Source organism: Cryptomeria japonica, chromosome 5 (genome assembly GCF_030272615.1).
Source record: "Cryptomeria japonica chromosome 5, Sugi_1.0, whole genome shotgun sequence".
Lineage (NCBI taxonomy): Eukaryota > Viridiplantae > Streptophyta > Pinopsida > Cupressales > Cupressaceae > Cryptomeria > Cryptomeria japonica.
Genome location: NC_081409.1, coordinates 875,284,245 through 875,302,351, shown reverse-complemented (window position 1 = coordinate 875,302,351; position 18,107 = coordinate 875,284,245). Strand labels below are relative to the sequence as shown.

The 18,107-nt window shown below is 34.3% G+C and overlaps 1 protein-coding gene across 5 annotated transcripts in view; it reads right to left on the bottom strand.

Moving 5' to 3' along the window:
• The window catches only part of LOC131067395 (probable E3 ubiquitin-protein ligase XBOS32), a 96,038-nt gene extending 80,255 nt beyond the window's left edge, over positions 1 to 15,783 (bottom strand). For 2 of the 5 annotated variants that reach the window (XM_059221811.1, XM_059221812.1), the window contains exons 1-9: positions 15,625 to 15,783; positions 14,040 to 14,084; positions 13,645 to 13,896; positions 13,492 to 13,551; positions 12,975 to 13,046; positions 12,692 to 12,867; positions 12,448 to 12,608; positions 12,201 to 12,259; positions 11,985 to 12,031 (exon numbers count right to left, since the gene is read on the bottom strand). In XM_059221811.1, the coding sequence (XP_059077794.1) occupies positions 11,985 to 12,031; positions 12,201 to 12,259; positions 12,448 to 12,608; positions 12,692 to 12,867; positions 12,975 to 13,046; positions 13,492 to 13,551; positions 13,645 to 13,839 (770 nt within the window). In that variant the 5' untranslated portion in view covers positions 13,840 to 13,896; positions 14,040 to 14,084; positions 15,625 to 15,783. The remainder of the gene's footprint in view (positions 1 to 11,984; positions 12,032 to 12,200; positions 12,260 to 12,447; positions 12,609 to 12,691; positions 12,868 to 12,974; positions 13,047 to 13,491; positions 13,552 to 13,644; positions 13,897 to 14,039; positions 14,085 to 15,624) is intronic. The other 3 variants (XM_058002371.2, XM_058002378.2, XM_058002379.2) reach the window with 3 other exon arrangements.
• Positions 15,784 to 18,107: the final 2,324 nt, after the last annotated feature.

Sequence of the window (18,107 nt, the reverse complement as noted above, 5' to 3'; positions counted from 1 at the left end):
ATAAGGAAAAAGAATAATAAGATAACAAAGATCAAAAGATAAATCATGAGAAGGTATTAGTATGTCTATACTATACACATGGGCACTAGGTTTACAAAAATAAGCAACGAAAGCATGTGCAAGCTTCATAAAAGAAGTGTAGTGCAAACAAGATGAATCAAACAATTGAAAAACTGCACCACTCAATTAAAGTATAAAATCACTAATGAGTAGGATATCATCATCCAAATACTCATAATTAGAAAGCAAGAATGATTTAACATCTAACAAAGCATTTACGGTACCATCATATTCATCATGCGATAGCTCTTCACCAAGGCTTATAATATCCTCTTATAATTTAGGAAAAGGCAATGAAGCATTAACAATGCCGACGTGGGAAGCTAATGCAATGTTATCACAATATATGCCATCATCATAGGAGGTATCACTATGTGAAAATCTATCATGAATGTCCATAAGGTTCACATGAGATGTAGAAGAATGACCATCAAGAAACACAACATCATATGCAAAAGAAGTTAGCATTTCGAAAAACATTCCTCTATGGACATAGAACTATCATGACATGTTGAAGGAATATCATCATGATGTTGAGCAATGTCATATGCAGGTGTATTAGGTGTAACATCATCAAAAACTATCATGCTAGAAGCATTACTACACAAGGTAACTCCTCGTTAGGTATATACCCATCAATATCGCAACGCATGGTTGAAGTATAATCAACATAGGACTCATGGACAAATGAGGTGTGTATAAAAGTAAAGGATGAGAATTAACCAATTCAATAAGGGAGGGAAAAGTGAATATGGTAAAACAATACCCCCATTGAGAGCACATCCTCATCCATGTTAAAACAATGTTGTGAAAGTGTCAAGGATAGAAGCATGATGTGTTACAAAAGAGAGAAACATATCAAAATCTAAAATACATGTATGCATATCAATCAAGGAAAGCGACCTAGAAGGAGCCATTACAGTAGATTATCCAAAGGTGGGAGGATGGGATGAAAGATGTATATCCAAACCTTAGTCAAAGTATAATGAGCATATATAGACAAAATGAATCCAAACCCTAGGAATTCTGAAAGTGTATGATGAAATAAATATTATACTAGATCTAAAAACCCTAAAAAGAATGATTTATAGCCCTAATGTCAAACCCTGGAGGGTGGAAGAGTTATCAAGTTCACCAAAATGTAAAGGAAAAATAGTTTCCCTAATGGATTACCGAGGACAATTAATTAAAACTCTAGGTAACCAAAGCTAAGTAAATATCAAAACACTAAATGCTAATTTATGAAACTGAATGTGGAGGAAGAAACTTAGCTATCAAAGCTAAAATGAAGAATTAAATCTGATGTTGCAAATAAATAGTTCTCAGGTACAAAAGAGTAGATTCCCTCAAAGTGCTAACTATTTGGAACTCTATGTGGGTCAATCTTGTGGACCTAGATAAATTCTGCCTTATTTGGATCTATCTTAAAACCTATAGATTTGATTTGGCAGAATCTATTATTCTACCATCCAGCTTGCTCCCATCTCTATTGTCCACTATGGCATGCTATTTAGGAGTACCTTGGAGTAATTGTTGAATCATGAGGGTCATTTTTTCCTTAGTCAACCCCTGTCTTACCAACTTACAAACTTAGGTGAATGTTGGCAGATAGAAATCAGGCATGCAAGTGTCCAAGAGATTTGTGCATATTAGGTTCCTTTTAGTGCTCCAAGATGAAGTTCTCCTAGAATAATTATTCTCTTTGATGCATAGGATTTTCAAATGATTTACAGAATAGGAATTAATGCTCATACGAATTTCTTTATGTACTAAGACATAATGAATTGTCACACAAATGTGTACCAAGCTCCCAATAGCTAGTGGAAAAGGACAAGAATTGACAATTTTGAATTTTGGATCAGATCTACACCATGCAAGATCAATCTAGCTCGTCCCATAAATGATTGCAGATGGGGAAAGAAAGGTCTCAAGATAATAAATGAGTATGTAGAAGTATGGGAACATATATGAGGGTAATGGGAGAGAATTAGTGTAGACAAGGCAAGGTAACAGTCACATGTATAGAAATGTGTGCAAGTGAGAGTTAATGATGATTGATGGTGATTGAGGAAAGAGCCAAACATAGCACAAAAGCATAACACATGTCAAGCTATATAATCATATCCAGACATCCTCTCAAAATGGGCCCAAACTAAATGGGAATTGACATGGATATGCAAATTTCACCATTTATAATAGATACTAGCAATCTATGTGATTGTAGTTCACAGACTCGATGAGTCACCGAGTACTTGCAAGTCGTCGAGTACTCATGAGATTGTTATTGCCACGAGCACTCACAAAATTAACTCAAAAGTTTTACCTATGATTATTTGACAAAAAACTCAGCTGATTTTTTTATGAGTCTGAGAAAAAATTGCTGCAAACTGTAGATACACATTAGCCACGATAAAAATGCAATTTTAACACTCCAAAAGCATAATTTCTAGTCTTTAGAACCCTCATTCACCCTTCTACACCACACAACAACAATTGAGCATTCTAGAGCAAAATGAGAAGATTTTTTAGGGGATTCAACGAAAACACTTCTAGAATTTTGGATTCGCATCAAGTTAGTTCAATTTTTTTTCCTTTGTTTGGAAGTATTTAAATTTGTAAATCATTTCTAACTTTTTAAGCATGTCAAAATTTGTATATTTTATTGGATTGAAATGATTCAATTTGTCTAAATTTGTGGATTGACTAAACTTAAATTGATATATATTGATTTAAATAAAAAAAATCAAATTCTTTTATTTTTTCTGAATATAGAGTTTACGTCTTAGGGTTTAAGAATGATATTTTTATTAAATTCATTCATTCAATTACCATATTACTATATTACAATTAAATTTTTAAATGCATTAAAATTTCCATTTTTTTTTATTCATATTTAAATTGCTACATTTTTTTAATCACTATTTTTTCATTTTTATAAATATTGCAGGTTAAGATATAGTCACAATGACATCCAGCTTTGCATTTGGTTCAGACTCAACAAGTGGAAGCTATCCCATTGGAATTAGACCCCTTGTTGTGACCCTACTTGGAAACAAGCCATAAAGGGACCAATAGCAAGGTCTGTGATTTGTAACTAGTGCATAAAGAAACTTAGTGGAGGCATCAATCACCTATAGTCACAATGACATCCAGCTTTGCACTTGGTTCAGACTCAACAAGTGGAAGCTATCCCATTGGAATTAGACCCCTTGTTGTGACCCTACTTGGAAACAAGCCATAAAGGGACCAATAGCAAGGTCTGTGATTTGTAACTAGTGCATAAAGAAACTTAGTGGAGGCATCAATCACCTCAAATACCATCTTGAAAGCATTCCTAATCACGATTCCAAATCATCTACAGCAACCTAAAAAGAGGTGAAACAAGAGATGATGGCCCTTCTTGCATCACTGGATGAAAGCCGAAGCCATTGCTCCTAATTTGGCAACAAAATCCAATGCAGATACAGGTCTTTGTGAGCTCTAATCATGGTCCACACATACGTGGCACATCCAGCTTATCAAACTCGAGTAGAGCTTAGTCATAAGGGTTTTTGTGCCTAGAAATATACCAAGAGCACAAAATCCATTAGAAGCTACAAAGTGGAACAAGGAAGCACACAAAGAAACAAAATCCAATGTAGATACAGGTCTTTGTGAGCTCTAATCATGGCCCACACATACGTGGCACATCCAGCTTATCAAACTCAAGTAGAGCTTAGTCATAAGGGTTTTTGTGCCTAGAAATATACCAAGAGCACAAACTCCATTAGAAGATACAAAGTGGAACAAGGAAGCACACAAAGAAACAAATAAGGCATGCACAAATTTTTGGTATAACAGCCCTCCCTTAACATAGCAGGAAGCCCATATTGGGAGTATCTGATGACAGCATTGGTGGTTGCAAGGAAAGGGTACAAGGCACCCTCTCCAAAAGAATTAAGTGGCAAGTTGCTCCAAGATGCTATTGTAGATGCAAAACAAATTATGAAAGATAAAAGAAAGCAATGGCAAAATTTTGAATGCACAATTCTTTTAGATTGGTGTATAGATGCAGGAAATCGTACCTTCATCAATGGTGTATTAATTTTTTTAAAGTCAATTGATGCCTCCAACAAAATAAAAAAAGCAAAAAACTTAAGCTTGATGTGGAGGGAGTTGTTTTAGAGGTGGGCCTACAAAATGTTGTCCAAATTGTTGTTGACAATGTAGCAGCACATGTGGCAGCTCGAAGATTGCTTGAAGAGAGACATCCAACACTTTTTTGGATCCCTTGTACAGCTCACTAATTTGACCTTCTTTAGAGGACATAGACAAAATTGATTGGGTGAGTCCAATTGTAGAAGATGCAAGAAATATGAACAAATATATTTATAATCACCCATGGATTCTTAGCTTGATGAGAGATCACACCAAGGGAATGAGCTTGTGTGATCAAGTGCTACAGGGTCTACAACTAATTTTCTAATATTTCAAAGCATTTCTGGTTTATTGATTCCCTTGAAGCAAATGTCTGTGACTCAAGCATATATAGACTCCACAAAACCAACCCATTCATGCAACGAGGTACTATTTCAACCCCAAATTTTTCTTCTTTGATAGCTTCACAAATTCTATTGAGGAGGCTATGAAGGGCCCATCCCCATGCATTGAGAGGATGACACCTATGTTTGAGGTGAAGGACCTCATAATTTTTTAGTTGCTGAGTTATAAACAAACTAAAGAGAGGCTTTTTTTCGCCATTAGCTATACAAGAAAGATCCACTTAGACACCAAATAAGAAAAAGTGAAGTCTTACAGCTTGCAAGTTACAAAATACAATTATTAATAGAATATTGTTTATTTACAAACTCCTGAATATATTTTTTGCAAGTTATTTGTGGGAAGATTGGGGTGAAAATACACCAAATCTGCAAAATCTAACCCACCATGTTTTGTCTCAAGCTTGTATTGCTTCTACCTATGTGTGCAATTGGAATTTGTTTAACGCCCTCACACAAAGAAAATAAATAAATTGACTCAACAACACCTCAATAATCTAGTCTTTGTGCGAGAAAACCTTCGTCTTTGCACAAGAAAGGTGGAGGACAAATCAAAGAAAGTGACTAGACCATGCAAGGATGATAAGCCCTCCTTGTTTACAAAGGATGAGATTGTTGATTTCAAGAGGCAAGCTATGGAAGACGTGGCTGCAGAAAAAGTAGGGAAGCTTGGATTGTCATTGGATTGCATAGATATGGAAAAGGAGGAATTGACATCTAGCAATAGGGTGGAGCCATATGCACAGTCTTCTAGGCCAAGCAAGGAACCACAACTAAGTGCAAGGACCATACCCTCTATTGCCTAATTTTTCATTTGAATTGGGAAGAGGAAATTGTTAAAACTTATAATTTTTTACTTGCCTCAATATACAATTTATGATGGTGGTTTTCAAAGACAATAATCACAAATTCACAATATTTATCAATTAATACCTAGCTACTGTATCTGGCTTTACATGATGATGTGATTTTGTAATCCATATGTATTACTATTCAAGAATCAAATATAATAGAAAACACTTCTTCGTGGTTTCACAATAGTTATCAATTAGTGTATCTGACTTTACATGATGATGCAATTTTGTAATTTATATGTATTCAAGAATCAAAAATAGAAAACATTTCCTCGTGGTTTTTTAGACTCATCTGATACATTTTGTAATAGAATTTTGGAAAAGTAATTGTATTTTTTGAGAAATTTAAGTTTTTTTTTAAGTTGTCAAGTTTTTGTCGAGTTTGAAATTTTGGCCTTGCCAAGTACTCTTCGAGTATGTGACCATTTCTTCAATGTATAAGTACAATTAATGCTTAAAATTGTAAATCTAATTATTGTTGACCCTCTTAGTGTCATCTATGTATTCGATTAGACCACTCTCTTAAGATATTTTATAATTGAGAACACCTGCACTTTAAGTCACATATTTGAGATTATTTAGATATTATGACTTTCATGAGATTGTAATATCAGCCATATTTGTACTTAATCTTGATATATTAAATGATGAGATATATGGTAATTTTATGTTGCCTTGTGGTTTTCATCTATTTAGAATAATACCCTATTTACACCATGTATTATATATTAAGAATCAATATGTTATGATTTTCAACTATATGTTCCATGGATATGTTTAATGAGTGAATTGAGAGTATAAAACATAGGGACAAGTAACAAAAAAATCAAACGGGTGTCTCCTGTTTCAATCCAAACTTTTCTCTTTACCTGGTCAAGAATTGTGAAAAGATGGAAGCTAAAATGACACTAATACAAACCTTTGTGAGAAAGATCTAACATGATCTCAAAGGAGATTTCAATTATTGCCAATCACATCATGATTTCAAGATCACTTCCACACACCATAAAATTATGAAGTGATGAATAAATAATCCTTTTCCACAAAAAAGGAAATCATGTGTTGATGTTAGTAACGGTGGGAGTTATCTCCTAAGTTCGAAATCATCTATAACTATTAAAGCCAACTCTATATTTATGCCGACTCAGTCCAAAAGTCACCTCACTTTGAAAAAGGTCGACTCTTCATGAAGAGTCACCGTAACGGGTATATATATAAGTTAATTTCCTCCTCATTGGTGGTAGAGTGTAGAAGACACGCAGGTCAATACATAGGCAGATTGAATATACAATTAATCTGCATTATCCAGAAAGGAGTACTCGGGGGAGACGATAGCAGTATATCGTCTATGGTTGGGAAGGCAACAATGATCTGTGTCATTGCCTGTGGTTAAACGAGCACACCCATCAACATGGTATCAGAGCAACAATAAAAGTCTTGTGCCTGTGCATTGAAAATGGAGAACCTCCACAGAGATCTACACTGAAGATTCAAGAGCAAACTGGTATTTTGTTATCTTCCAGCATTATTTGAGAATTGAAAGCACCGTGGGTTGCATGAGGGAATGGGCCTCGATTCAGAAGTTTTTGGCAGCGCAACCACAGGAGAGCCATACGTGTGTGTGTATTCATGTCATCTCTTCTACATGCTCAAATTGATTGATTCTTTGCTAACACATTCTAAAGGTCGTGGCGACTTCCAAGACTATAGAATGAAAGTGGCATAGTGGCGAATCTCTAGTAGAAGCGCAGTGCTACTCTCGGTTTGATAATGATGGAAGGAGCTTTGTCGTTCAACATTAGAGTATTAATATCGACCCTGCATTTGGTATCGCTCAAAGTCATGTGTAAGCCAATCCAACAAGAGTAGAAGCCGCGTATCTACATAGCCCCAAATCAAACAATGTATATGCCAATTCAATTGTCAACCATTTCAAGAGGCGTATTTTATTTTGGATTATGTATTGGCCAAATTAAACTTAAATATTTGCGGCGGCTATTTGCGGTCTCGACACCTTCGCATGATAGACTCACCTGCTCAGCAAATGATAATATGGTGTGGAAGCCATAGAAGTGCCCGGCACAACTATGTTACATTGATTGAGATAGATTCATTAGCTAGCAGCTATTTTGGGTCATCACGTTGAGCTAGCTTATCATCGAGAGTTTCAGTTTCCATTGGCTCTCTCTATTCACATCGGCCCATACTGGGATGAAGTTGGCACAGCAGATCTATCAGAGGCCCATGACCATTACAATGCAAGGCTTGTAGTAGAGAGCGTGGTGTCAACTTTCATTGGCTTGCATTGTTGATCAAGCTGATTACTTTCCAAGTTCTGATATGATTACTTTCCAAGTTCAGGAAATTGGAAAGAAGACGGTTCTAAGTCAAAGATATTACAGAAGCCCTGTAATTGTGAAATATTACCATGGGTCCCATATAGAGTGTTGTTTTATTTGTTTGGTTTGTTTTGAATACGTGTGATAATTTGTTATTTGTTGTGTACCATAGGAGTGCTATTTTAAGCACTTTGTTCACCACCATCACATGTATATAAACTCCAGATAATAATGACTTTTGACATATATGAAGAACAACGAAGTGGTGAATGGTGAACTTGTTGAATCTGGTTCTTCTTGGCGCAAATTAACCGTCCCACGCATCCTTAATGAATCTGCAAGAGACCGTGTGAAAATGAGTTCAAAAATCAAGAAAGGCAATAATTTTGGATCACCATGGGACTGAGTTGGTGGCTGGAGACATCTCTCGAAGAGGAAGAACCCATATAGATTGTCATTACGATCAATTTCTTCGAAGAGGAGGAATTAACATTCAGAGGGAGTCTGACAAACCAAAAGAGGCAACTTTGGACGAGAAGGTCATGAGGTTGATACTAGTACTTGAAGCCCTTACTGAGAGGGAAGCTTAGCATCAGTGATTTATGTTATCTATTGTTAATGCATTTTTCTCTGAGACAGAGAAATTTGAGGTGAAAGCCCTTGTTAATGCATTTTTCTCTAAGATGGAGAAATTTGAGGTGAAAGCCCTTGTTAATGCATTTTTTCTCTAAGACGGAGAAATTTGAAGTGAAAGCCCTTGTCCATCTCTGAGGCAGAGATGTGGTTCTTTCCACCCTCTAGGAGTAACCATGGTGGATGTCATGTTGAGTGACTCCGTGATGATTCTCTTTCTTGTGTTTATCCACCCTCTAGGAGTAGCCATGGTGGACATCATGTTGAGTGACTCCATGACGACATCACATTGAGTGACTCCGTGATGGGCACTTATGCCATATTCCTTTCCACACATGGGAGTAGCCATGGTGGACATCACAATGAGTGACTCCAGAATGAATTCTTCTCCACAAATGGGAGTAGCCATTGTGGATGTCATGTTGAGAGACTCCATGACATGTATATTTGGAAAGATACCTCCCTAGCTAAGAGGGAGTGTTGATGTTAGTAGCGGCGGGAGTTATCTCCTAAGTTCGAAATCATCTATAACTATTGAAGCCGACTCTATATTTATGCCAACTCAGTCCAAAAGTCACCTCACTTTGAAAGAGGCCGACTCTTCATGAAGAGTCACCATAATGGGTATATATAAGTTAATTTCCTCGTCATTGGTGGTAGAATGTAGAAGACAAGCAAGTCGATACATAGGCAGATCGAATATACAGTTAATCTACATTATCCAGAAAAGAGTGCTCGAGGGAGAAGATAGCAGTATATCATCTATGGTTGGGAAGGCAACAATGATCTGTGTCATTGCCAATGGTTAAATGAGCACACCCATCAACATCATGAAAAATCAAAATCCTTCCCAACATTCAAAGGAATTTGTCACTTCAAAGTTGCCACAAGAACAAACACCTTTGTTTGCTATATAATTGGCTGCTAAGTTTTCCATTTTAAAACAATGTTGAGTAGTAAGAATTTCAACACATTGGTTTGCTATATAATTTGCTACTAAGTTTGCTCTTTATTATAATGTTGAATAGAAATAATTTCAAAGGTGTCCAACATAATTCCAAGCTTGCTATACAATGTTATTGATCTTCTAGTTAGGGGAAGACCACTTTTCAAGGGCATTAATGATAATCATAGAATCCCCTTCAATAGAAATTTTAATTGAGTTGCTACAAGAAGCATATGAAGACAAGGATGAAAGTCTAGGCCTTGTTTTCATTATTAACATGCAAAATGCTATTATAAAGCATAACATATATATATACTTTTTGCTAAGCCCCGAGTCTAAGTCATTTGAGCTGCCAAGTTTTTGCAAAGTCCAAGTTTTAAAACTACAATATATTTAGAAATAGAAATTCCCCTGAAGTAAGGCTATACCAAAAAATATTCATCAGCAAGTCAATCCAAGATCTCTCCCACTATGAGATCCAAACATGCTTCCCTACTTTATCATTGAAAAGAAAAGATCCAAAATTGATTATCCATAAATAATGATAATTTATAATGATAGATCTCCCTTATATATATACAGTTATCTAATAATAGTTAGATAAGGCAAAGGGACAACATGTTAAGGTAGGGACATGATGAACAAAAGGAGTTTAGGCACATGTAGGTGGGGAGGATTAAACCTCTTATGCATTAGGCCAATTGATAACCAAATATAACTTAATTTGCAAACACCTACTCAACCCATCCTATCTAAACATGAGTTATGTGTACCACATGCAAACTACTCCACAACGCCATATACAACTTTAGTCAACCTGGCCTAAGTGCAAACTCTTCATAAGTTTTCTTAGCAAATGGGCATACTGTATGGAATGAATTTATGCCATCAACAATATTATCCACAATTAAAATGCCGTTGGGGCACATAAACTCACTAGTCTACAAGCATTTATTTCCCTGTATTAAGATAGAATGCCTAAAGGGCATTAATCTAGAGATTGATTCATGAACAGGGAAGCTAACTAAAGATGATCATTGATTACTGATAAAATGTTTGGAGCATTGTTCTCCGATGAAGGAGTGTTAGCTAGATCCCACTCGAATGTTGTCAAATGAACGTTCAGAGAAATATTTATGGAAGACTGGGTCAATAATCATGTGCCTTTATGCCTCTTTGAAAAAGACAACAAAGATAGATTCTCATTGCCCATTTATTTAATTACATGGAGGAAAAGAACATAGGAGGCCAAAAGAGTATTGTATTGGATTCAAATGTATCTTCATAGATTGTTGGTATTTCAAGATTTAGAAACTTGTATGACCATAAGTTGTAAGTTGCATGGTCAAAGTTGGAAGTATTGCATTATATGTCAATTTGGTGTATGTCAAACCAATTTTCATGCTTGTCACAAAATTATATGTTGTCAGCATCATCAGTGAAAAGGGTATTTATTATTTTGGTTGATATATTATTTGCTGTTATATTGTCGTTCAAGTTGCATGTTCAGCTTGCACACTTCAGCAAGTACACGTAAGGATTGAGGAAGCAAAGATATATTTAAATTCTTTTGAAGGTTATCCCAGATATAATCCCTGGGCATGTGTATATAATAATTGTCAATTGATATGTAGGTGGTTTAACTAATGATTTGTATGCATACTTAGCATCATTAGCTACAAAAATATTTAAGCTGCTCTGCAGTGTGACAATATTTATGAAAGACCAAAATTTTAATGGGATACATAAAGGGTTGAATTGGGCCATACTGTTATTGATATTTGAACATTCCATATAATGACAGAGGTCATCATGTGGTCATTATACCCATAAAACTGCATAAATGTACTTGTTTCACTATATGGAAACATCGAACCAGATGAGGAAAAGTCCTAATGCACCATCATGAATTGAAGTTTATAGCACACAAACTGGTAAGGACAAACCTTCCTAATAGATATTTTAGTTTTTACTCGTCACCTATTTCCACTTTAGTTAAGCAATGGCATCCTCATGTTTAGTGCCCTGAATTGTTGAGAGAGGCGGCTGGCATATATTACTTCTGGCCCTTGTATCATACAATGCAGAAGAGGGTTCTGTTTAAGAGATTACACTTCATTTGTCCAAAAGCAGTGGTACCATGACCACGTGGGATAAAACACTGGAGAATCAATTAGCTGAGAAGTTTGGCTGGCCATATAACATAGTCTTACAGCAAATGCCTTCCATGGACAATTCTCAATATATGTTTTATACTCACATTCCCCTGTTGCTCGACTAGTCCAGGAAATGTCTTCTATGGACAATTTTCAATATACGTTAAATACTTGCATTTCCCTGTTCCTCTACAAATCTTGTGTGCAAATCAACTACATTGCATATCCTAATGTTGTGTTTTACTTTATAGTTCTGCAAGAACCTGTAGGTATTATAATGATAGTGACTCTCAGCACTCCTTCCAGAAAATAGTAACTTTTACTATCCCAATATTTCTTATTTGACATTAACTTCAATGGCTTGGAAACACTGCAGCCATATATAAAATTTCAAAATTTACAATGCATCCAGATTCCAGTACTAGAACTTAGCAGTACTGCAGGCATAGGACACATACCCATTGGCATTTTGAGCACTGCAACTTGCTCCACGAGCAATTAGCATCTGAATTTTAGAAAAATATTTGTTAATGTTTATTTCCAAATGCATCCTATTTAATTTTCAAATTAATCAACCAGCTATAGCTTAATAGCTATAAATTTTATTAGTATTTGAATATAAACAGTTTTTTTATTTTTTATATTGAACAAGCATTTGAATATAAACAATTTACCTGGCAACATTGAACATTTCCACCACAAGCAGCATAATGAAGAGGTGTGCTATTTGCACCTGTCAAAATGCCGAAAATCACGATGTTGGAATCTCCAGTCTTATTGAAATGTATTGTCTTTAAATTAATAGTTCAAATTTGTGTTGTATTCTTTTATACTTCAGTAATAACTACAATTATGTCTGGCATCCCTATAATCTTTACCACAAATGTAAAGAAGAGATTTGATCTTAAGACTCTAAGTCACCTATCAGATCAATTGTTGACCCATCTTGAACAGTCAAAAATGATTCGTTGGCCCCCAAATCTAGTAGTAATTGTACACATTCTGCATGCCCATTAAGTGCTGCCATGTGAAGTGCAGTAATACCTCCATCTGCCGGTCTGTTTACAATCCTAGAGCAAGGACTCAAACAAAACACTTATGGAAGTCAAGATTTGTTTTCGTGACAGCTATTCAAAATGAGGTCAACAAACCAAATGCTACTTGCCTTGGATCAAAGTCAACTAATGAACCTTCTTGTGATGCAGCTGTCCTTATGTTATGCCAGAAACTGGGTAGGCTAGGCACAACATCAGCAAAAAGAAGTCTTACACATCGAGAATGACCATTTACTGCTGCAAAATGAAGAGCTGTTCGGCCATTAAGATAGTCTGCTCTGTTGACCTGAAATGCCAGAAACTTAAATGAGAATAACCCCAAGTATTGGTGACATCTTGTTCCACAATAAAACACAGCAGATGACAGTGATAACATGGTTGAAATTATCTTACATTTGCCTTATACAGCACTAGTGTCTGAACCACTTCCCAGTGACCATATCTACAAGCTTGCATCAATGCTGTCTGCAGTATTTCAAAAGGATGAAGATATTAACCAAGCCAAAAAATCTCAAAGTTCAAAATGGCTATATTGTGCTTATAAAATATACCAGTATAGCTATGCAATTGGCTCTATAGCCAGGAGAAAATATTAAGATGACGACATTATAACTAAATTGAAATTTGCCCTCGGATTAAACCATGCAATTAGCTCTATAACCAGGAGAAAATTTGTATCAGCACTAAACCCTATTCGCAGCCACACATTAAACATAATCCTAAATTATCGTTTTACCATGATTTTAAGGTCATATTGTGTGCACTTGCCAATGATCCGCAGAATGGCATTAGCAATTGTGGGAGGTTTCAACCCAATGAGCATGAAACAGAATGCAATTCCTTTGTTTATTGATGGATCAAATTAATGAAAAAGTCGAGAAAAACTCTGTGCAAAATCTTGAATGCCTACCTGACCACAGTAGTTCCTGATATTTACTTCTACTCCAGATTCAAGCAAGAGAGAGACAATCTGCAGGTAACAATTTATTGATGGCTTATTCAAATTTCAATATCAAACATAGCATTTTGACACTGTCTTTAATACAGTAGAATGAATTGTAACCTCATTGTGTCCTTGGGCAGCTGAATAATGTAAAGGAGAATTGCGAACTCCAAAGGTTGAATATTTTGCAAGACGTGGGTTACACTCCAACAGTGCCTTAGCTTCCTGCAAATCCCCCTCCCTGGCAGCAGAAACCAGACGTTCTCCCGAAGCAGAACATCCGAAAGAATTGCCCATGAAATTTAATATCCGCATTCTGATTACTGATGTGTCACGAAATTTACTCAATTGAATGGCTCCCAAGACTCCAATCTGCAGAAGAGACATACAATATTTAACGATGCTATAGAAGAGATGAGAATTTATGTACTTACATCCTACCCTGTAAGATGGATCTATGAGATTGATTTATAATATAATCTACACAAGATTTCTGGAGCTAAAATGTCATTTACATCATTGCTTAAGCAGCTTGGCCTCCATTTTCATCAAATCCATCTCTGCGTCAACGTTTGTAATCTATAAGTACTCGCTTTGGACTCTCGAAAACATGTGCAATATAGCACCACAGAGAAAAATAAACGTTAAAGCAAAAATTCTGCAAGAAAAAACAAAGAGAATTGAAAATCCTTTCTTCAAATTCATATCTTGCCTGCTATGATCAAACATAATAAAGTGTTTTCATCTATATTATCTCCATATTAAGACTACATCCCACGGGCTGTAATGCAAAAGGCTGATCAACATCTGATGAGCTTTCATGCAAATGGCTTATCAACCAGATTTTGAGCGTAATGCATGCTCCCAAATTAATCAATCATTATCTCAAAAAAAACAAAATTTCTTGGGAACTTCCTCTTCGGTAGAATGATAGACGATTTCCACAAAAAAATAAACATCAGAAAAACAAAAAGTTGGAAATATTTAAAACTTCTAGTTATTCCAAAGAATCTATCGGAGTGAAAGGGTTCAGCATAAAATCTATTTATTTTCAAAAAAGTAATGCGTCAAACGAAGAGTTTTGCATCTTATCCCACCTTACTCTTCACGAACCCGCCAAACAGTGATAAAACTATTGTATTTGTACGATCAATTTTCCCCTTAGATCACTTTAACTCTTATAGAATCTGAATTGGTATAAACTTTAATCCTAGTATGACCGATTAGCCTCGATCTGTGAAAATTCTATATGTCCTGTAAAGAAAAAAGGAAATAATAAAAAAAAAAGAAAAAAAATCCTCGTTCATCATAATCTTGCTTGTTCACCACAATTATCGTCATTTCTTCCTTCTTACTTCTAAAAAATCGCGACTTTCATTTATTATCTTATTATCTGGCTACATTGGTTTTTGCTCATAATCATTACAACCTCGTTACAGCAAGTACGCTTGTTTTCACTAAATTTTATTGCTGTGCATCTGTTTTCCATGAATTTTGGCATCGCTTGCGCGTGATCATAATTCACAACCTTCTCAAACTTTAAAGTTCACGGGGATCTTCTTCAAAATTCCGACGAAAACAAATACTCAACGGAAATTTCACAATTTCGCACCTTTCAATTCCTCGTTTTCATTCAAACTCTGCTTAAATTTCATCAAAAAACTTAAAAAATTTCAAGTCTTTGATTCTAAGGCCATTCAGCCTTAAAATCGACCTCCGGCACTTCTGTTTTGTTCTGTATACACAAGGGTTATAACAGGTTAACTAAAACATCATATAAAAGCAATTTGCCACTATATTCTCTCCACATAATTTAATCCTGAACTACTCAACAGCGACTTCCACAGTTCCATTTGACCTCCACTTGCTACATAAGTTGAAGATTTTATTTTTTTATTATTTTCGCTAACTCCATTTTATCTTCATTTCCACTCCAAAACTCTACGAGTCCCATTTCACACTCATTGACCTACCAAAACTCCATCATTTAACTCGCTTTAAGCTTTAAATGCAATCGACAGTGCCCCCTAAGAATAAAAATAATTATTATTAGGGATTCCTGGCTTCATTATAAATGACTTTAAAAACGAACAAAAATACCTGCTCTGCATAAATGTATCTTGCAGCAATCGGTATTCGATCCTCAGACCTATCCTCCTCGATTTCTACATCCAAGTAAAGCCGGTTGGGGGGCTATTTTGTTCAGTTTCACGTGACTGTAAGCTGCCGGGATTTGAATGCTTTTGATTACTAAAATCTGCTTGCCCGTTGCTTTTTAAGTAGGTACGTTAACTTATTGTATATTAAAAGGTTGGATGCGGTTTTTCTACTTAGTTATTAATATATTTTTATAAAAGTTTAAATTGAATACATTTTATATGTTTAAATTATATAATATAAATAATAATAAAAAACTTAAATTGTTATCATCAAAGAATTATAGTTTTACTGATTGAATAATTGATGAGGAGGATGGAATGTTTAAACTTTAAGATGTAATATAAGGAATGAAGGGAATATCATGACCTAAGTGATTTTTTTTTAATTAAGTGATTTTATTTTTGATCTAAGTGAATTTATTTTAACTAAACATCTTACAAAATTAAGTTCTCTAACATAAGCTACTCTAATATTATGTAATATTTATAAGTTTGGGAATTTGGGTTGAAAGTTTAGGAGATGATGAATTGTTTTCCTTGGTTCATATAATAGTATGAATGGTTTTGGAATATGCATTTTTAATATTTATATTTATTTTTTAATAATATATTAGGTTGAAAAAAAATAGAGAAAATAATATTTGTTTTATATTATAACTTTCTAGATAATAAGAGCAAAACAAATAATAGATCATAAAATGTGATTTTTATAATGATAAAAACAAACAAAATCATACTTCAGTTTATTTTTATTTTTTTAACCTTAAAATATCCAAGAATCATTTCAATCCTTTAGATCACTTGTATCATGATGGATCATAGAGTGTGATCTAAAACATTCATGATAAAAAACTTGCTAACACAATCAAATCCAAAAGCTCTACAATAATATCAAATGATCTTATTTTAAGTTGATTTTAAAACAATATATTACAAATAAACCACTCTCACAACAAAAACTTACAAGGTTTTAATCAATAGCTAAGGTTATATTTCACTTTATTACATTCACAATTATATATTCTATTTATAGCTTTCATACTCAAAATTGAATGTTTAATTTCCTCTTATTTTATATTTGGTGATCTATTTAAAGAAAAATATTTTTTAGCTCAATTTATAATATTGCAGCAACTTATAAGTTAGATATATGTTATTATGTTTTATTTAACACTTTTTGCTATGATGTTTTATTGGGATTTATTTGTGTAGTGTGTGAGTTAAATCCATTGACTTATATTTAATGAGTAATGGATAAACCTATCTCTCATGATGATCTACTTATCAGTCACTTAACTTGCTACCGGATTTGCAATACTTCCAACAAGTGTTGTGCCTTATGAACAATAGAACCTCTTTTAGCTCATTCATTGACAAGTAGGAGGTATTTTTGTAATGTTTCAAATCATTATGTTTTATCAAGATTCAATTACATAGTGTTCGAGTCAAACTAAGTGACCTATATTTCATAAGTAGTAGGTCACATTCATGAGCTTGAATGGTCCACTAAATACTCATTGCATTTTAATAAAATGCTCATAAGAATGAACCATGGGGACTTTTTGAGAGGTCACTTATCCCAATAACTCAAATGTGTTTAGTCATGAAGTATTTCACAAAAAAAACCCACTTAACGTGCTACCTTATTTGCAAAACCTTCTAGAAGTGTAGTGTATTATAAACCATTGATTATAGAATCCTTTTTAACTCATTTATTAACAAGTAAAAAATGCAACTAGATATTGTTTTGAGTCAAACTCATTGACCCATATTTCATTCATATTTACTTATACCCAACATTAACTCTTTATATGTATTATTTTACTAAATTTTGTTTTGAAAATCATAATAATTTTAAGAGCTTTCCCTACACTAACTTTGCCTATTAATTTAAAAAACCTTTACCGAACTACAGGGTTATAAAACTTCTCAAATTAAAATGCAATATAATGAAACTCTATAGTTAAGTGTAAAGGAGGAATCCTTTTCATTATCTTCTACGGGTAAAGGGTTTGGTTGTAGGGTGGTTATATAACCCCTATCGTAAATTAGATTAAATGCATGTAATACAATTCAAAACACTTTTTAAATTTAATAAGTTAGGAACTTTTTAGTTGTCTAAAAATTTATAATTAAGAATAAATTTAATTTAATATAATTTAATTGTAGAGCTGGAATCAATATTTAAATTAATTTATATGTGAAATTAAATGAATGAGGAAGAAAGATATACTTGTCTTTTAAATCAATGATGGAATATAGATGGAGAAGGTAAGCAAAATAGAATCTATTAATGTCTAGAAATTGATGCTCTCAAATTGTAAAATGTCTCTACAAAGATCTAAAATCTTCTATGTATTGATCTTGAGTGACTCAAGATCAATCTCGAGTAGTACAAATTTGAGACAATAGACTATAGGATAT